Genomic DNA, 18,719 nt, shown 5'->3' with positions numbered 1-18,719 from the left:
GAATTGGAAAACTGCTCTGGAAATTTATCCGACATCATCAGCTTGACGGAATTGAAACAAGATAAGAAGAAAAACTCGAAAGTTGCACGAAATTTCCACTTCGACAGGTCGATGAGAGGGATAAAGGTCTTTCTTGGTGTGGTATTTTTTAAATCTTTCTCTCCTCTTAACATCTATAAATATTATAGGTATGATATTCTCTAGACATCTATTACGCTCATATAGGGTGTATAGAACTAGAATGGTTAGCCCCCTTACGATCCTTCCGGGAGGATCCGAAAGGTCAATGGCCTCGAATGAAGCCATGACCGATAGGGAAAGGGAGAAACCGCAATAGAGATTATCCATGATGGAGTTTTGGATACCCTTGAAAAGGATGCTATGGAGCCTACCACCAAAGAGAATACTAGCAAGAAATTAAAAAACACAAATCTTCAACCATTGAAGAAGAGGTTTGTCTACAAGTAGAAATCTCAACAGACGAGCAGGATAACCTTTATTCTGTTATTGAGGAACAAGAAGGTGACTATTCTTTCTACAGCTGCTGCACACAACTTCAACAACTGCAGAGTCTAAAGAAAATTTTGAACCTTTTAACGATTATGACTATTTGGATATTCTTCAAAAGGATGCTTTCGACCCTATCAACAAAAAGAATGGTCGTGGCCAGAAAAGAAATTTCAACAGCAATGCAAAGAGCTGACAATGGGAAAATAACAGGAAAGAAAAAACAAAAGCAAGAGGATTTGAAAAGGAAAAAAAGCCAAATATGCGTATGTAACCAGCACTGACCCTATGGCAGAAACAATTCTCTTAGAGCTCATTGATGATATATTGGTAGAGATCGTAGACGAACTTTTTTTTGTTCTTGAGGAACCAGGGGGTAATTGACTACTTTCTATAACTGTTGTGCATAATTTCAGTAACAGAAAGTTATCGATATATGCAGGGTCTAAGGACAACTTAGAAATTATTCATGGAAACTCGGATTTCATTCTTGAAAAGGATGCAGTGGTGGAGCCTACCACTGAAGAAGCAGAGGATCGAAAGCTTGATGCGAATGACAAGAAGAAGAAGAAAGAAGAATAGTTGAAAAAACAAAAAGAAATGGCTAATTCTGATTCCACAGTTACCACCAAATACTGCAGAAAGGATTTTCTCCTTACTTATGGGTGAAATTGTTGAAACCCTCCGCAAGGCAGATAAAGATGATATGTCAGACTCTTTTTCTGACATTAGCCTTGATTAGCAACTTGTGCACCCCCCCCCTCCTCTACTATGAAAAATTTCTTAATATTTGGCCAACATTACTCTCAAAATTTTATACTTATATATACATGAACACGAATTCATCGTCACAACTGCAGTCTACAGAAAATTTTGAACCTCTCAACGAAGATGGAAATTTGGTTACTCTTCAAAAGGATGCTGTTGACCCTATCATAAAAAAGAATGGTCGTGGCCAGAAAAAAAAACTTCATTAGCAATGCAAAAAGCTGACTATAGAAAAATTAAAAGAAAAGAAAAAAGAAAAGCAAAAGGATTTGAAAAGAGAAAAGCCAAATATGCTTCTTTAACCAGCACCGACCCTATGGCAGAAACGATTCTCTAAGAGCTCATTGATGATATATTAGCAGAGATCGTAGGAGGCGAAAAAAAATCAAGGAAGAAAAAGGCAGGTCTGACTGTTTTTCCGATATAGCCTTGACTAATGACTATTTATTTTCCAACTTTTGATGGCGCATTCCCCCCTCCCTACTTTGTAAAAATTTTAACATTTGGCTGTAACATTTTACCCAAAATGTATACCTAGTTTTATACACTGAGCTGCATGCATAAGGCAGGCATATAATGTGTTCCTTTTGCTAATGGATGAAATAGCTGCAGAGATCGTATGAAGCAAGGCATATAAGGATGACAATCCTTTTCCATCCCTTTCCACCAATGAGGGGTTTTAAGGAACCCGCAAAATCGTGCTACCTTTCATCTTTCACGTCAGTGTCTCGAATGCCTGCGATGAAAGGTGTAATGGTAGAAAGGGTTATTATTTTCGAAGACTTAAAACCAATTTGGCAACTCTACCTCCTTTGTGTGAAAGTACTACAAAGGCGCCATAATATTCAAGCAATAACAAAGGAGGATGAAACAGTTTCTCTCCTTTTTGTCTTACAGTGCAGAGCTATAGATGCCTGGTCAGTTCACGGCTGTGTTGGCTTCCCTATCCCGGTTTCAGGGTAAACGTGGTCCGATTTGGAAACTGAAATGAGCGCTCTAGTGAGTGTGTCAGCTACTACGCTCAGCTACTTTTGAGAGCCTAGATGGCTCTGTTTCCAGTTTTCACTTCACAATTCTGACAGGCCCCGCCCTAAAATGTCTGAAAATCGGGGATACGTTTACCCTGAAACCGGGATAGGGAAGCCAACACAGCCGTGAACCGACCAGGCATCCATAGCTCTGCTTACAGTGGAATTTTGAACATAAACAAAAAAGAAGTATGGCAACCCTGAAAATCGTGCGACACTGATTTGCGATTGTCATTTAACGAACCCAGCCGTTATTGCATAACGAGCTTCTGATACGACTACTAGATGGCGCCACCGCTCGGATTGGCCGGACATCCTTGAGCCCGTTCCGTAAAAAAATGCCATCCTTTTGGGGTTTTCACGCTTCAACCCGGGCAGTGACCCGGGATTTCATGTCCCGGGTTAAAGCCGTAGTCGACGACTCTTGGAAGTGAGTAAAGTAAGTTTAGCCACCATGTTCGATACCATGCTATGTTTCAATCTCCATACTTTTTCTTTTGTTCATCGAAGAAATGGACATTTGTTGCTAGGTATGTAGTATCTATTGTTTTCTTGTGAAATGGAAACAAAACGTATAATCACGTCAAAAATTTTCGGGCTGAAATTATATCAGATTTTCTCGTTAGCTAAGGTTACATGAACGCTTCTAACAAGAAATATTAATTTACAATTAGTTATTGAAATCTGTATTTTAAGCCGAACAACATGATTGGCATCAACAAACACAATCACCCATACCGATTACACCTATATAACTTCAACTTTTTCGAAAAAGGAAAAATGAAAATAGACGATCCTTTTTTCTATTAACATCAAACGCGAAAACGTCCTTATTTCCTTGGATTGGAGTCGAAGGATTAGTTGATCCAGCAGTCATGGTAATTGGGATGACTCGTTCTTTAGAACCTGAGGAATTACCATCCAAGAATTAGACTTCTGCACAATAAAAAGTTTGATTATGAAATTGCCTTCAAGTCATTTTGGAGCCATAATTCCTTCGGGCGACATAGTGGATGTCACCGTCTCAGGATTTACGCCTCGGGGAATGGTAACACGACGACGAAATGTCGAAATCTAATTAAGAAAATTATTCAGCTTTTATGATTATAAATTAGACCTAATGAAATAATAACTTATTACTCCCGCGAGACGTGTGAGAATTGATCCTTGCAAATTATGCTTGGCTAAAAAAAATAATTTTACACCAACTTTATAGCTCACATTAAAGGAAATGTAATAGATAATTAGGCTCACCGTGGACAATGATGTTATTGTCGGTCGTCTTCACAGAGATCTCGTGTGGCTGGAAATGCGATACATCGACCATCACCTGAATAAACGACATTCTTAGTTCACAGACTCACCCAGTTTAATAACAAACAATTTGACTATACCTGAAACGATTTGTCGTCTTCCTTGACGCTGGATAAAAGTTTTCCAAGTTCACGATCCATGTGACGCATCGATCTCCTCATTGACCGCGGGACAATGTTGAATCGGTTCAAGAAAGGATCCAATGTTTTCATCGGCTCGAACTGAGTGAGCTGATTGAATGGATATCCATCATGCTGGTGTCGAAGGGATCGTTAAAAGCTAGAAGAGACATGATAAGCCTTAAAACATTTAATCGAAATGAATAATGAAAACATGAAGTAAAAAACGTAACGGCTAAAAATTACAAATAATTGGAAGATGGGGAATTGGGAGACCAGTCACCAACAGCGAACAGCTCTGCAATAATTTGTTGGTGCAACGTTTCTTTTTTAATTGCACGATAAAAACATTTGTCACTAGTAATCGTTTGACTAATAAATCGTATTGCCATCGTTGGAAAATTATCTTTAACTAATACCAATTACCAAGTATAAGTTCCACTTCATTTACTAATCATTTACCTCGAAAATCAACGTTTGAATGGCTGAGTAGAGAACCTTCTAGGAATCGATAGCTAACCTATATAAGCCCTTGGACAAACGGTTCCGAGCCTCAGTCAAGAAATTTACGTTGCCAATTCTTTGACCTGTTCTCTCCAACTTTTTCCAGTTCGAAACCATGGCTCTCTGGAACATCGATCCTTTCTTTGATATGGGCATGGGCTGGCCTAGAGATCCTTGGGCCGTTTATCGCCAGGACCCGCTGAATCGTTGGATGGAATCGTCTCTTCCTTCGGTTTTGTCAGCAATTGACTTCGCTCCCACCGGCACCCGGCGTCGTTCACCAATCAGGGAAGTCGTCAGCGACGAGAACAAGTATCAGGTAAAAATCCCAACCGTTATCGCGCTTATTCATTTCCATTTTTTTTAATTCTATTGTGTTTATGAAGGTGACTCTTCACCTGGGAGATTTCAAGTCCGACGAGATCAACGTCAAGCTGGTTGATCGCAATCTCGTGATTCACGCCGAACACAAAGAAAAGCCCGACGAGCATGGCCACATCTCGCGCAACATCAAACGCAGTTACATTCTCCCTCGTAACACGGATTTTGATAATCTGAGTGCCACTTTCTCGGACGACGGAAGTCTGGTGGTTTGCGCTCAGAAAAAGGCGATGGAACCGGTTGGTGGCAATTGAATATTTTTTTTAATTATTATTCGCTTGCATTTTAAAATTTTGTGTGGATGTATTTTTACCAGGAGAAGGAGCGTGAAATTGAAGTGAAGCAGCTTCCGCCTACATCCCAGCAGTCCGTGAAATCCGGGCAGGAGACGGAGAAGGGAAATGTCAACATTCCCGTGAGTCGTGAGGCCGGCAAAAACTAAAGCAGATTGGAAAATGGATTCCCTTCTTGAAAGTTTTTTGAATCGTCGAAGCGTGTTGTGATTTGTTTGGAATCGTTAAGATTTTAATCAAGAAATATGTGCTTGTTATTGTGTTGAAAGTTTTTGGAGTCTCGTCGTAGGGCTTGCATCTGCTTCTGAGAAATGAGAATAAAGAATGTCATTTTTGAAACTTTTTTTGTAATGCTGATATTTAAATAATTCATCGTTGGCGTATTTTCCATTTCACAAGGCAGAAGAGAAAATTGGAGAGAAAAATTTATGACAGATAATTCGACGCTATCAGCCACAAGAATATTGGAAATTAGATGATTAACATGTGGCTGGATATGGCGTTGGAAATCTAGTTTGGCCAAAATGTTATTTAATCCGGTTAAATACTTAAATATCCGGTTTTATTCTATTCGAATCAATTTTTGACTCATTTTCGCAATCTGGCAAATTCCAAACCGAGTCATCCCAGATTGCAGACTACAATTTCAAACGTCAATTTGAATTTTTTTTCTATTTAGAGAATGTGAAGAAACATAGATATGGATATAACCTACTAGGAAAAGTTTGTGCACTTCACGACGGACATTTCTACTATTTTGGCAGGTATGTCTGTCTTAATTTTTTAAAACCTGAGTGTGAATTATTTTTTAATGCTGAAAGTTAGCAGAGGTAGACACAGACATAGTTTTTTTTTCTTGTCAGAGGCCAGGCTGAGGGCACCAAAAGGAAACTTTGAAGAAAATGATGAGGGTTTTGCAAAATTAAATGTTTGAAATTAGTTTTATTTCGTTTTTTGTCTACAGTAAACTAATGCTATCCATATTGTATCCATGTTCAGTAAGAAGGTTGATGACAGTGTCTACTACAGTTTCAGAAAATCTTTTAGTTAAAATCTGGAGGCCATTCAAACCTTCATAATTCTTGCAGGTAATGTCAACATTTTGTTCAGCTAACATTTTCAAAATTTCCATCAAATCTTCTTGTCGACAAAAGGTACACCAAACAAGGAAAGCATTGAAACCATCCTGGTCCTTTAAATGGACGTTAATGTCGTTTTCAATCAGCAGTCGTATAATGGCGGTTACATTTTCAAGAAGTCGACTCCCCCAACACAGTAAGAGTAGAGCATTATTACCATTCTTATGCTTAGAATTCACATCGACATTTTTCTTAATAAAAACACGGGCGATTTCTAACGAATTATTGTGCGAATAACTCTGGCACAAAACGTAAAGAGCATTACACCCATCAGAGTTCTTGCAGTGGACGTCGATGCCATTGCCGATCAAAAGATTGACAATCGCAATCAAGTTGTTGTGCTTGTAATCTCGTAGCAACAAGAGAAGGGCGTTCCAACCCTGGTCGTTTTTAGCGTTCACGTTGATATTTTTATCGATTAAAGTTTTGACGATTTCGATTAAGTTCTCGTGCTTATAGTATTGACACAAAATGGGTAGAGCGTTCCAACCGTTATCGTGTCGACAATTAACGTCAATATCTCTTTCAGTCAAAATTTGAATAATGTCAGGCAAATTGTCGTGCGGATAATATCGACTTAACAAGAGGAGAGCGCTCCAGCCGTCGTTCCTGTAGTTAAGATTAATTCCCTTATCGATCAAAATTTGAATTAAGTCGATCAAATTGTCTTGCGAATAATGACGACACAACAGTAGTAGAGCATTCCAACCATCTTCGTTTTTACAGCTAACATTAATCTCATTTTCTACCAGAAATTGCACAATTTCAATCAAATTTCTGTTGGAATAGTTCTGACATAAAAACAGCAAAGAATTCCAACCACTTTTCTTACAATTAATGTTAACTTTTCCGTCGATGAATATTTTAATAATGTCGATCAAATTATCTTTTGAATAGTTCCTACTCAACAAGAGGAAAGCATTCCAACCTTCTGAGGTGGAAAGATTAATGTCCACACCTTTAGCGATTAAAATTCGCACAATTTCGATTAAATTTTGGTGAGGATAAAATTGACATAAAATGTGCATAGCATTCCAGCCCACACTTGTTTTCAAATTGACATCAATCCCGTTATGAATTAAAATTTTAACAATTTCTACCAAATTATCGTGCGGATAAAATCGACTTAGAAATAGCAGCGCATTCCAACCATCTGTATCACTGCTGTTGACGTTAACATTCTTTCTAATTAATATTTGTAAAATTTCTATCAGGTTATCCTGTTGATAATATCGACAGAGAAATAGCAGCGCATTCCAGCCATCTCCATCGCAGTAGTTAACGTCAATACCTTTGTCGACTAAAATCTGCACGACGCCAGCCAAATTTTTGTGCGGATAATATCTGCACAAAAAGAGCAGAGCATTCCAACCATCAGCTGTCCAGTTAACGTCGACGTCTTTTTCAATCAGAACTCGAACAATCTCGATCAAGTTGTCGTGTCGATAATTCAGGCACAATACGAGCAGGGCGTTAAAACTGTCTTCGTTCTTGGAGTTGACGTCGATGTCTCCTTCAATCAAAGCTCGGACGATATCGATCAAATTCTCTTGCGAATAGCGTTGGCAGAGAAAGACGAGGGGCTCTATCCTTTCACCTGCCGGCCCACTGAAGCTGACATCCGTTATTTCTTTGAAAAAATATTCCATTTCCGCTAAATCCGGATGTTGGTTGTATTGCTTGCAGAGTCTTGTCAACACGGACTCCCGATCTTGGATCTGTAAAAACAAACATTCTTTATCAGTGACGTCATTTTACACATTTTTTTTTTCCAGTCTAACCTTGCTCTTAAATTGAACGTCTTCCAGTAACCGAACAACTTGTCCGGACGTGATTCTATCCCCGGGATTTTTCGTTATCATTCGATTGATTGTGGGGGCGGCATAAGGCATTCCACGAGTTTTCATTTCTTTAAGGGAATAAGGTTCCAAAAAACAAAACAAACAAGTTAAATTATTTTTATTATTAAATTGTAATTAATTTTATAATTAAATTGAAACAGTTTAACTCTTTAACTCACGTTTTAAATTCACGAAATTTTCTTTTAGGATGTTGGATTGGATTTCGTTCTCGGCGTCAATACTACTGCCAAACGGATGTTGGCCGTCCAGAAGCAGATAGCCAAACACGCAGCCCTCGGAGAAGACATCGCTCTTGGTTGTACCTCTCATTTTATTTTCAGAATCTTGATTAGCTTCACTAGCAAACACCTCCGGGGCGAACCAATCCATCGTTCCTTTGACACCACTTATCGAGAATGTTTCCCGCTCGTTCACCGTTTTGCTAAGTCCAAAGTCGGTCCACTTTATCGTCACCTGACGACTTTGATCATCAACAGAAACAAGAACGTTTGCCGGCTTGATGTCTCGATGCACTATCTTTTGCGAGTGGATGAACTCCAAGCCTTTTGCCAGCTGGAACATGATGTCGTGATTGAACGGCAGCTTAATTTGCCCTTTGTATTTCTCTGGTTTCTCAAACAAATCTTTGAGGGATGCCTTACATCGTTCCAGAATAAAGAACCTGCAAAGCCACTTATATTGCTTATTGGGAAAACACCAAACAAAGTTGGGAACTTACTTAAAGTCGTCGTTGCTAGTGATGGAGTAGAGCTTGACCACATTGGGGTGATTTAACTTTTTGAGAGCGTCTTCTTCTCTTAATAATTCAGTCAGATCGTCGGTTAACTGAATTCTTTTAATGGCAACGGGATTGCCGTCGTACGTTCCGGCAAACACCACCCCGTAACCACCACTTCCTAAAATCTCACCTTTATCGAGTTCCATCACGGAAATGGTTTACTTTTACTGGCTGAATCAAAATTCCGGAAATGTACGAGAAAATGAGAGTGTAAGTGCGTAACTTTCTTCTGATAGACTCGTCAGATTGTGTTGCTGATATTATAACTTTGTCAAAACCTCAAACTGCTTTTTATCTGCTTATGTAGGCTACATACTTATCGAGCAGAATTCAGATATGGTTGCACTATAAAAAGCATTAGAGTTCTATAGCTCACCCTGGGCCGATCCTGATACAAAATATTTTGTTCTCATTTTTTTTTTTAAATTGCTCTTTGGAGTTTGAACTCCACAGCTTCTTTATTTAAGAGGCATATTGTAACTGCGTTGCATTTATTTATTTATTTTTCATCACGGAGAGATTTTATTTCTAAAAGCTACGCTCTTTTGTTTTTTTGCGATTTATCAAAATTTAAAAGTGATATTTTTGTTTAGAGAAGAATGCACACATAATATGGAAAAAATATAATGTTTATTAGAGAAATCAACCGACAATAAACAATCTACTAAGCTTAATTTAACAGCTTCACAGATACTACGGTAAAGATTAGGCGGTGAATTGAAAAATAAGTACGACCCAATTAGTAACGGCAGTTGTACAACTTGTTAATCTTCTGGGTGTCCAACTGCATTTCCGATTGAATAAAATATTAAGCGGTGTTTTGTAAAAATAATTAAAAAGAATAGCATTAGTACCTTAGTAAATCCCTTCAGATTTCCCAAGTTCAAATCGCCACTCCTGGCTACCATAGTCGGGATCGATGGGTTGCTTGCCATGAACGAGCTGGGGTAATGCATCACAGATTCTGCCAAGCCACAGATAAAATTGTCATTAAACTGAACTGGTTAAGGTCAAACTTGGAATCGAATTACTGATGTCGTATGGGAGACCCAAAGTGTTGACTTCGTTAGGTTTGAATGGATTGAAGAATTGACGATTATCTGTTGAGAGAAGTGAAGAACTATTTTAGTTTCAGATGACGTGCACACTGTTTTCTAGTAGGAAATATACCTAGACGAATGTTGGGATAGTTAACGTTGATGTAATATTGTTGGTCGGGTCTCTGGTGTTCGTGTTGGAATCCAGTAGCGTGCATCAGTTCGTGAATAACCGATCCGGGGTAACTGTAGCTGACGCAATAGTCCGGTAGACTCACATCTTGCACGCCGTTTCCGTTCATGCCGACGTAACTCCAGCATCTGATTTCAATGATTTAAAATTAATTCTGAATATTTCTTTAAATGCATTTTATAATTTTCGAAAGCCCGAAAGGTATTGTTACCCAACATTAAGGTCTCTCCGGATGTAAATGTAATTTTGTTGATTGGTCCGTGGAACGAAGCGGATGCAAGTTTTGGTGTGATACTCGTTCATGGCGTAACCGATGACTCTGCGTTGGTCGGGGGCTGTTTTTTTTTCCATTACATAACGGAGGGAGAAAAATTGAATAATAATTAATTTTAATGAAGTAATATTTCCCCATCGCTCATGTTTTTATGACTTACTGTAGCTTGCAGAAATGACGTAAGGGATTTGGGCATTGGGCCAAAGACTGTTGGGATCCACGACAGCGTTTTTGTCACCTGACAAAGTCATAATGTCACCACCCCAAAGCTGATGCAGCAGCTCATCGGGAATCTTCTTCTCCGACGAATCCAATTCGAATGCTTTAAAAAAATAATTATGTAAGGCAATCAAGGCAATTGAAAATTCAATTTAATAATTTGGTTATTCTCAGCACCATCTCTGTAAGTTGTAATGTTGCTGTGGAATTCTTCTTCGGTGAGCGGCTGTCCGATTTCAGATGGATCTGTCGGTCCACTCGGCAGAGTTTGAACTGGAACGGTTGAACGAAGATCGTCATCTCCATTCGATGTCAAAACGATGGGCGACGATGTGACTCCAGATCCCAGCCAAAGGCAAGCCACGTAAATCGCCATGATGAATAAAGGTCGTTGGGACATCATATTCTTTGATTACTGAAGGTGAAACAAAATTTGACAATTTTAATAGATCGTGAAAATTAAATATTAGACTTACAGAAAATTGAACGTTGAATAGGTTTGTGGTTAGTCAGATGACTGTACTTGAGAGCTGGTTGTGAGCTGATGGTTTCTAACTTCTAAAGTCACCTCTTTATATAGGTCCAAGAATTCTAGGTCCCATCACTCTACAGAAGGGAGCAATACAAATCGATGGACGAAATACTTTACGATGTACATACATCATATGTTTGACAAATTACATCACAAAGTCACACTTACATTCAATATTGACAACTACGACTTGGCCGATTACTTGTCGGAACATCAGTTGTTATGGTAAACTTTGCTGGCGTATTTTCAAACATGTTCGAGCCAGTCTATTTACTGGACCGGAAATGTGATGCGACTATCCCCAATGAGTCAAAGCGGTTCAGTCGTGTTAAACTGATAAGTCTATGAATGTTGATATATCCTGCAGTCGCGTGACATTTACAGCCTGCCGTGTTTGGGTATACCTACATTTGAGTGATAAAAGCGTGTGAAAAGCTATTACATAGAGGCTGTAAGCAGTTGACTAACCTATGGTTGGTTTGTATACATCCTGTGTTAGGTAACTAACTAACGATATTTTTTCTTTTACAAATAGACAACAACAATTTTGTTGTCTATGGTCAGTAACATGTTTACAAAAACGTGGTGGATAGTGTGACCCGGTGCGACCTAAATTTTTTGTTAAGAATAATCAATTGTCTCTGGTTATTTTTTTTCTTCTTCTATTCCTATTTTTACTATTTTCTTTGGTTTGCAATTGATGAATTTAACTTTTAAAAATCGGTTTTAATCTAAATGACAGTGCTGCTCGTACAACGGACTACGGACGGTGTTTTTCTGGTTTTTCTGGAATGTCTGCTCACTTGACTTTTTGTATCATTTTATTGAGAAACGGGATTACGGGACATTAGACAAACTTTTCACAGATAAATTAAGTTGTAATTCCAGAATTCACTAATATGTCGAATTAAGAGTGTATCCCTCCCAGAAAAGTGTTTAGTTGTCATCGTAAAAAATGTAGAAGTATTAAATCAGCCAAGACTCCCTGCAATCGATTGCGCAAGTTTTACCAATTTTGCCAAACAAATATTTACTGTATAAGTAGTTAAAACTTAAAAGCTAGTATAATATGCTTATTTTTATATTTCTACTTATTTTTAAGTTAGAGAATAAACGTTAAAAATTAAAAATTTATTCATGCTAAAAGCAAACGATAAAAAAAATGTATAAAATAAATTACTCCTTGTTGAAAAAAACAAAAATGCCGCCATCACCAGGCGCAGGTATCCACACCTAGTGGACGAATTATGTACTCCTTATTGGAATCTCATCCTATCAGTATCAGCGTGTCGAGCTGTCGGCGCCTCGGTGGTCTGCTTTTATTTATTCCCGACCGCATTTTCTGCACATGGGCTTTTTTGTCTTGATGTGTCAATTTCTCTCTATGTTGCAAGTTGGTAATTAAACTAGATATCGTTTTTTCATTATGAGTTAGAGATTTTTTTTTTATGTATAATATTACATCCGATTTATTATAGCAATTTGTTTAAGGTTGGTCACGACTCTTGAGCTAGTCCACTTGATCTTTCGTCGGTCGTCAAAGCCTTCGCTAAGGTCTATTCTTGTATTGACACTGGACATTCCTGGGATTGAAGCAGAACACGAGGTCTCATCTACCCACCTATAAAGATCATCTTTAATGATATGGTTTGTACCTCGTGTAACTGAATCTTGCTCTCACTTGTCAACTAGGTGCCTAAAAGTTTATTTTGAGAATTTTACTTAGAAAGCTGCACCCATTCTACATGTAAAATGAAAATTTGGTTGTAAGGCTTTTATTCATGTAATCAACTTCCGGCCACAATAATGATTTAGCAGCAAGGACATGGAATGGCTGCAGAAGCCTGCTACTAAGTTTTCAGTGGGTGAGATGATGGACAAGTTGGCTGCTAATAAGAAACTTGCTGTTACGTCTTGTCAGCTGCAAGTAGTGTCACAGCCTGTTTCCTTTAATCCTTTATCACTGATGTTTCTTAAACCCACTCAAGCATATGCAACAGGAGTAATTTTGAATCTTCATTGTCTAATTTTATTTCATGATTTTCTTTTACTTGTTTCCAGTTTCATAACCCTACGCTAACCTAGCTCATGAAGGAATGTTAGATGTCATATTAGATCAAGAGCCTGGATGTTTTTTGGGAAAGTTCAAGAAGATCCCAGTAATAAAGGATCTAATTGACATGGTCGCTGACTCGCTGAGCAAACGATGGCTTATTCTACAATCCCAACTCTTCCTTTCTGTGCAGACGTCAAAAGCCATTTGAAGCATTTTGGCGTGGTCTATTGTTGTTGTTGGTGAGTTGGTATTGGCAGGAAGATGAAAACTTGTACCGGATTCGTGTAACCAAAGAGTTGGTCAACCATGCTGAAGTTCAATTAATCGGCTATGGAAAACAGTCTCTAAATACCACGCTGCAAAATTTTGGCACCCCTAGTAAGGATTGACTTTTTGGTTTTTTTGTTGTTTTTCCAAAATGTTCGCGGTTAATCCTATTTATAGGTTACAGCTAATTTTACAATTGTCCTGGGACGAATGGAGGTCATAGGATTACTGCATCAAACCATTTATGATGGCCCTATTTCCTTTTTCAAACCTTTCCTCTTCTCTCTGAAATTAAGGGGGTGTTGTCATTTTTCGCAGTGCGCTTTTTCTGAGAGACAAATAACGTTTCTTTTTCTTCTTTTCGGCTTCTAACATGTGTAAGTGTTTAGTGTCCAATTCAGTAATTCACAGCCGTGGGAACTCAAATCAAATTGTTTGTTAGTTCTACTTTGCAGTTTGTGATTCCAACGCAATTTCAACCGTGATCCGCCTGTTGTGTTCATTTTTCTTGTGACGTCGTCGTGGTCCCTAGAAGGAGAAGAGCATTTCTGCAACTACAAGAATTCTATCACGCCAAGGGAGGAAAACGCCAAGCTTCGAAACTCATCTCTTCCAAACATGACCGTCATCCATCAAAGGTAGGACCTTCCACTTTTGTTTTATTCATGGGATCGTGCACGACGTTCTGGGAAATTAAGTTTTCAACTGGTCAGGCTACTTGATTCAAAATGCCATTTCGTTGGCCAAGAAAAAACAAGAGAATTCGTTATTCGTTTGACGAATTTTTAAGTTTATTATTTTTTTTTATCTTCATAGCATTTGTGCGAAGAATTGTGTTAGAGGGTTAGAGATTTTCCAAGTAAGCTCCAAAAATAAAAACGTGAAGTAGATGAGTAGGATACGATTTGATGAAAACTGACAGGGCGAATTCGTAGCCGTGATGTCAGTGAAGGCCCATAGAGCATATCTCCAAGTCCACATAGGCCGTTTTAAGCGGGACTCCAACAACCCTTAATAAGAAATTCCCAATTTCTTATTTTGGCTTTTCGTTTACTAGAGAAAATTCCGTCACATTTACTTTGTACGTTTCCAATAATTCTTCCAAGTTGTCTGATGTGGGCGTCAAGTCTCCTTGGGCCGCTTGGTCAGAATTTCACGAAAGACTTGGCCAGCATGTCTGTTCCATTTCGTCATTAAAAATTTTTTAAAAAAAACTTTGATTTTTTTCCAATCTCTTTTCAAATTGTTAATCTCGTTCACCTCACAGTTTTCCTCCATTTCATGAAGGACTGTTTGAGATGGTCAACGACGGACTCTTCCAATTGCCGGACGCCTTTGTTGTTTGTTGCTGGGTAGACCAGCCTCTCTGGTATCTGAATCGTTGGGGAATTTGCGTGAGAACAACGGCCGCCAATCGGCTGATTTTGTCACTTGATTTTGCAGTTGGCTCGGGTAGACTTTGGTGTGAGCATTGACCCAAAACTGCGCCAAATTTCTTATGAAATATCGTTGGAAATTGATCATTTGAATTTAGTAAATAATTACGTCGTTTTGGTTGAATAAAGCCCAAACTTGTTGCATGGCGCCAGTGGGATCTGTGACGTTTGTTGTGATTCCGGTTGAAGGATTGATGACACGCATCGTCTGGTTGGTTTTGTTCCGATAAAGAACAAAGGCCGTCTCTCCTTCGGACACTGCCATTCAACAGAATGTACGTACACCTCCTAATGGAGAGCGGCCAGATAGTTGTGTAAAAGGATGGCCCGCTCTTCGTCCCCGCCCACCAGCCATCCCAGCACCGTCTGTTTAAACATTTAACTATTTCAAGATCACAAAGAATTATTTTTTATGAAAATTTTTACTTGGCAGGTAAACCAAATCTTTGTTGTCAGAATGGGCCGGTCATTAGGTTTAAGAGATTTTTTGTTTCATGTTGTGACGTTCTATTTACAAGACGATCGTCTTCATCCGCCATAAAAGTAGCTCCCCCCTCGGTGTGACGTCTAGTGACAGCCACTTCCAACAACTAATCAAGACGAGATAAGACGCTTATAGATGAGTTCCCTTGCATTTTTTTGTTCCCCTTTTCACTTGAATGAAACAGATTATCTTAACCGATTACCTCGAATAAATTCTCTCCATCAACTATTTCTTTCTTATAAGTTCCTTTCTTTTCATTCTCAGTAAAGAGTGTTAAACTACAGTCTCATCGAATCACTGCCATTTCAATTCAGCGCGAAATCTGCCAGTGCCAGCCAATAAAAAGTGAGCGAAAGGGGTTTTGTTGGGGTGGCAAAATCCACACGTTAGGGCGGGGAGGAACTTTGCGCAATATACCTTAAAAATAAATTGTCCACAGCTTTCGCGCTGTGACATAAGCTGCTGCGTTGCCAAATATTAGTATGAGCCCTATATAACTGGATATTGTTCTGTTTTTAATCCAGTCTCTATGAATGAATCCTTCCAACAACATTCCTTAAGTTACTTCTTTGCCAACATACATCATTTTCAAACGTCACCATGCCTAGATTGCCTCAACCCGAATCTCTCGTTAAACTGTGTGTCAAGTGCGTAACAAATGCAAGTAGGAGATCTGCAAATAAAATTCCAGCAGTTATGCGGAATTGTAATATGACCGCTATCAATTCTAAATTTTTCCCCAATGCATTTCATCAATTACGTAAGTTTATTAACAAAAAGCAACATTTTATTTTATCTCTTCAAGATGATGCACGAATTAATTTTTTTAAATATTTTACCAAATTTGTTTAGCCGTTGCGCTCCTGGAGGAAATCATTTTTGCTTTTACAATGAGGCGAATGAGAGACAGAGGACGAATGCCGATCCCACATCCATATTTCCTTCATTATCTCATCACTCCACAAATTCAACATTTAAGTTTTTCTATTTACTATGGGGGTTACTTGGGTTTATTCCCCAAGCTTGAAAATTTGCTAACATTGGACCTTGGAAAAACTGGAGTGAAAGATGACTCTTTAAAAAGCATTGGAATTTACTGTTCCCAGTTAAGGTATTTTATAAGGCTATTACTTTTGATTTGATTTTTCCATAGAATGCCCGGTTTATTAATTATTATTTGGAAAATAGGTCGCTGAATTTAAAAGGTTGCACTGACGTGACAGACGATGGAATTCGATGGCTTTGTGGGGTGGATTTTCCGGGAATGGGAAAATCAAGACTTTGCAAGACCATCCAAAAATTAAGTATTCTTCACACAAGTGTTACTAAGAAAGGAATTCAAGTTGCGCTGAAAAATTTCCTGTTCTTGAATATCCTTGAAAATTATTATATTGTAGATGCATTGGCAGAGTTGGCCCAATCAGCGATAGATTCTAAGCAACCCGGCTTTTATAATAATACGTTCTCAATTTCTACCTTGTACACATCTCCTGATACGCCGTTGAGGAGTAATAGTCTGCCACTAGCCCTCCCTTTATGCCATTTAGTTAATCAGGTTTCAATTTGTGTAACCAAGGAACTGAAAGATAGTGATCTTTTGTGCTTATTGTCGATCAAAATGCTTCGTAAACTTGAAATCGGCGGTTCTTCATTTTGTCTACCAGGCGAAACTGCTATTACTTTTGATGGTGGTGTGGCTCCACTTCTCAAGGCATTTGGAAGATCATTGGAGACTCTTATGTTGGGGGGTATAAAATTAGTTTGTCTTTCCAGCATAATCGAATTCTGCCCAAATCTAATTGCATTGTTTATCAGCGGCGCTTCGGGCTCGTTTAAGGACGAAGACCTCTTCCAGGTGGAAAAGAAGCCGCCTATTTTGAAAGAACTACAGGTGTTGACTTGTTATTTTCAGGTTCCAGCCGATAGTTTGCTTGTTTTGCTATCTTCTCCTTCACTCAAAAAAATTTCAATTGGTCTTTGCGATTCGCTCACTGATGAGGTCTTACTGGAGGCCTTCAAAAGTCACCGATTCAAGCACCTTCAAAAGCTGGAACTATTTCATTGCGATTCAGTGACGCTGCGTTGTATCAGAGCATTATTGTTAAACGGCTGCGATTCTCTAGAAGTCATGAGCCTCCATCAGTGTAAATGCCTTGGGATAAACACTTTTGAAGATTTGCACTCTCTTATTTCTAAGAAAAATTGGAATTTGTATATCACCTGCCAACTTTTTTTTCAGAGAATTTAGAGTTCTGCGTCGGTTCATTTATTCGATTTAATCTGTTATTAGTAAAATCGTTGCATATGCAAATGCAGTTTAAATAATTGTGGAATTCACAAAGGAATGGGGGAAAATTAATATCGAGGTATTAGCGGAGGTATTACAACCTAAACTACTTAGGCTTATTTCCTTTAAAACTTGCAGAAGGTCATTTTTTACTGTGTAATTTCAATATGTAATTTCAAAGAAACATTATCAAATGAATCTGCGTGGCGGATTATTCAAGGAAAAGCTACATTAGTCTTTAATCGTAATTGTTTTTAATAATGTTTTGTAATACTATATATTTTGTATTTGAATTTATTCAAATCAAAAGGCTTAACGCATGAACATGACTCAATAATGTGTTATGACAGTGCAATTTGTGTAATCATACTGTATTTCCTTTTTGTTGTGTACATGCATGTCTTGAATATGTCAAACGAACATTAAACAAATGAAAGAGCGCGATCAGGATTTTTTTGAGCCAACGGAGCAGAGGAGGTGGCCTACAGTTAAGTTTAGGCCATAAGTTAACATAATTTTGTTTTGATTCGATTTCGCCCTTTGAAATGGTGTTATACCACACTAACCGTTGTAATCATGAAGCAAACTTGTTCTTTTAGTTTATTTCGACCTTATCTTGTTTCTTTAACACTCTTCATGAAGAAATTGACTTGGTAGAAGAAAAGCCAAAGAGGCCGACGGATTTGTTTCAGCCAATAAGCGTTAAAAAGTCAATTCCGTGTCGTCAGTTGAATCCGGATCGGCAACGAATTTTTTCAAATAGACTTTATTCCTAGAAATGTTTATGTTGCTTGTTTTCAAAATTGTCCTCAACAAATACTATGTTGTTGAAGTCGAGAAACCCACCACCGTTTCATGCATTGGATACCCACTGAGCATCGATTCATCTTCAGTGGCGCAGTTTGTTAGCGCATGGTACTTGTACGACAGTAAATCTAATAGGCTATGCATCGACAAGTAATGCCGAGGTCGCGAGTTCGGGTCTCGCCTCGGAGAATTCGTTCTGAATACAATAAATACGGTCTGCCTAAAAATAGGCATTGAATAGAAACTAACTGCTCAAATAAAAGAATGTTCTACCCGACCCGTGGTCCCGTCTTGCTCCGAGTCCAATGGCGTTCAATAAAGTTTTCCGTTGCCCTTTGAACGCTCATCGTTTTAATGTCATCGCTTCACTCTGAATCCTTTAAAAATTATGGCTTGTTTGGAAAAAAAAAATACAAAACAAAAATAATGCCATC

The 18,719-nt window shown here is 38.5% G+C and overlaps 4 protein-coding genes and 1 long non-coding RNA gene across 7 annotated transcripts; 2 read left to right on the top strand and 3 right to left on the bottom strand.

Annotated features, from left to right (window-relative positions):
- Positions 1-3,270: 3,270 nt before the first annotated feature.
- Positions 3,271-4,043, bottom strand: LOC124337408. Its single transcript, XR_006917336.1, has 5 exons — positions 3,983-4,043; positions 3,698-3,916; positions 3,558-3,633; positions 3,444-3,487; positions 3,271-3,377 (listed from the first exon to the last, which is right to left on the bottom strand). It is a non-coding gene; the product is annotated as an uncharacterized LOC124337408 (long non-coding RNA).
- Positions 4,044-4,302: 259 nt separating this feature from the next.
- Positions 4,303-5,254, top strand: LOC124337181 (alpha-crystallin A chain-like). The gene is made up of 3 exons (XM_046791275.1): positions 4,303-4,559; positions 4,627-4,860; positions 4,938-5,254. Exons 1-3 carry the CDS (start codon positions 4,356-4,358, stop codon positions 5,061-5,063), a joined length of 564 nt encoding a protein of 187 aa, XP_046647231.1. The 5' UTR covers positions 4,303-4,355; the 3' UTR covers positions 5,064-5,254.
- A 618-nt stretch (positions 5,255-5,872) lies between these two features.
- LOC124337727 (ankyrin repeat domain-containing protein 50-like) lies at positions 5,873-8,917 on the bottom strand. Its single transcript, XM_046791756.1, has 4 exons — positions 8,634-8,917; positions 8,074-8,576; positions 7,835-7,962; positions 5,873-7,771 (listed from the first exon to the last, which is right to left on the bottom strand). The coding sequence occupies exons 1-4, from the start codon at positions 8,837-8,839 to the stop codon at positions 5,873-5,875; spliced, it is 2,736 nt and encodes a 911-aa protein (XP_046647712.1). The 5' UTR covers positions 8,840-8,917.
- Positions 8,918-9,432: 515 nt separating this feature from the next.
- Positions 9,433-10,043, bottom strand: LOC124337726 (zinc metalloproteinase nas-7-like). Its single transcript, XM_046791754.1, has 4 exons — positions 9,864-10,043; positions 9,725-9,793; positions 9,548-9,657; positions 9,433-9,477 (listed from the first exon to the last, which is right to left on the bottom strand). The coding sequence occupies exons 1-4, from the start codon at positions 10,030-10,032 to the stop codon at positions 9,433-9,435; spliced, it is 393 nt and encodes a 130-aa protein (XP_046647710.1). The 5' UTR covers positions 10,033-10,043.
- A 1,801-nt stretch (positions 10,044-11,844) lies between these two features.
- On the top strand, positions 11,845-17,792 carry LOC124337022. 3 transcript variants are annotated; one of them, XM_046791030.1, is made up of 9 exons: positions 11,845-12,345; positions 12,427-12,595; positions 12,675-12,813; positions 13,010-13,382; positions 13,449-13,648; positions 13,714-13,909; positions 15,716-15,951; positions 16,044-16,302; positions 16,380-17,792. In XM_046791030.1, the coding sequence occupies exons 7-9, from the start codon at positions 15,792-15,794 to the stop codon at positions 17,437-17,439; spliced, it is 1,479 nt and encodes a 492-aa protein (XP_046646986.1). In that variant the 5' UTR covers positions 11,845-12,345; positions 12,427-12,595; positions 12,675-12,813; positions 13,010-13,382; positions 13,449-13,648; positions 13,714-13,909; positions 15,716-15,791; the 3' UTR covers positions 17,440-17,792. The 3 variants fall into 3 exon arrangements, with proteins under 3 accessions (XP_046646986.1, XP_046646985.1, XP_046646987.1); XM_046791029.1 differs by having other exon boundaries at positions 12,663-12,813; XM_046791031.1 differs by lacking the exons at positions 11,845-12,345; positions 12,427-12,595; positions 12,675-12,813; ... (1 more) ...; positions 13,449-13,648; positions 13,714-13,909 and having other exon boundaries at positions 14,269-15,951.
- Positions 17,793-18,719: the final 927 nt, after the last annotated feature.

Source organism: Daphnia pulicaria, chromosome 4 (genome assembly GCF_021234035.1).
Source record: "Daphnia pulicaria isolate SC F1-1A chromosome 4, SC_F0-13Bv2, whole genome shotgun sequence".
NCBI classification, from domain to species: domain Eukaryota; kingdom Metazoa; phylum Arthropoda; class Branchiopoda; order Diplostraca; family Daphniidae; genus Daphnia; species Daphnia pulicaria.
This window is presented reverse-complemented; position numbering and strand designations above follow the sequence as displayed.

What these genes read in the sequence shown, in the direction of transcription:
- LOC124337727 (XM_046791756.1), bottom strand. Translation starts at nt 8,839, where the DNA reads ATGGAACTCGATAAAGGTGAGATTTTAGGAAGTGGTGGTTACGGGGTG. An exon ending in ACTAGCAACGACGACTTTAA is followed by an intron (nt 8,577 to 8,633) that starts GTAAGTTCCCAA and finishes GTGGCTTTGCAG; the next exon opens with GTTCTTTATTCTGGAACGAT. An exon ending in ACGTTCAATTTAAGAGCAAG is followed by an intron (nt 7,772 to 7,834) that starts GTTAGACTGGAA and finishes TTGTTTTTACAG; the next exon opens with ATCCAAGATCGGGAGTCCGT.
- LOC124337726 (XM_046791754.1), bottom strand. Translation starts at nt 10,032, where the DNA reads ATGAACGGAAACGGCGTGCAAGATGTGAGTCTACCGGACTATTGCGTC. An exon ending in GGGTCTCCCATACGACATCA is followed by an intron (nt 9,658 to 9,724) that starts GTAATTCGATTC and finishes GTGGCTTGGCAG; the next exon opens with AATCTGTGATGCATTACCCC. An exon ending in ATCTGAAGGGATTTACTAAG is followed by an intron (nt 9,478 to 9,547) that starts GTACTAATGCTA and finishes TCGGAAATGCAG; the next exon opens with TTGGACACCCAGAAGATTAA.
- LOC124337181 (XM_046791275.1), top strand. Translation starts at nt 4,356, where the DNA reads ATGGCTCTCTGGAACATCGATCCTTTCTTTGATATGGGCATGGGCTGG. An exon ending in GCGACGAGAACAAGTATCAG is followed by an intron (nt 4,560 to 4,626) that starts GTAAAAATCCCA and finishes GTGTTTATGAAG; the next exon opens with GTGACTCTTCACCTGGGAGA. An exon ending in AGAAAAAGGCGATGGAACCG is followed by an intron (nt 4,861 to 4,937) that starts GTTGGTGGCAAT and finishes TATTTTTACCAG; the next exon opens with GAGAAGGAGCGTGAAATTGA.
- LOC124337022 (XM_046791030.1), top strand. Translation starts at nt 15,792, where the DNA reads ATGCCTAGATTGCCTCAACCCGAATCTCTCGTTAAACTGTGTGTCAAG. An exon ending in CAATGCATTTCATCAATTAC is followed by an intron (nt 15,952 to 16,043) that starts GTAAGTTTATTA and finishes AAATTTGTTTAG; the next exon opens with CCGTTGCGCTCCTGGAGGAA. An exon ending in ATTTACTGTTCCCAGTTAAG is followed by an intron (nt 16,303 to 16,379) that starts GTATTTTATAAG and finishes TTTGGAAAATAG; the next exon opens with GTCGCTGAATTTAAAAGGTT.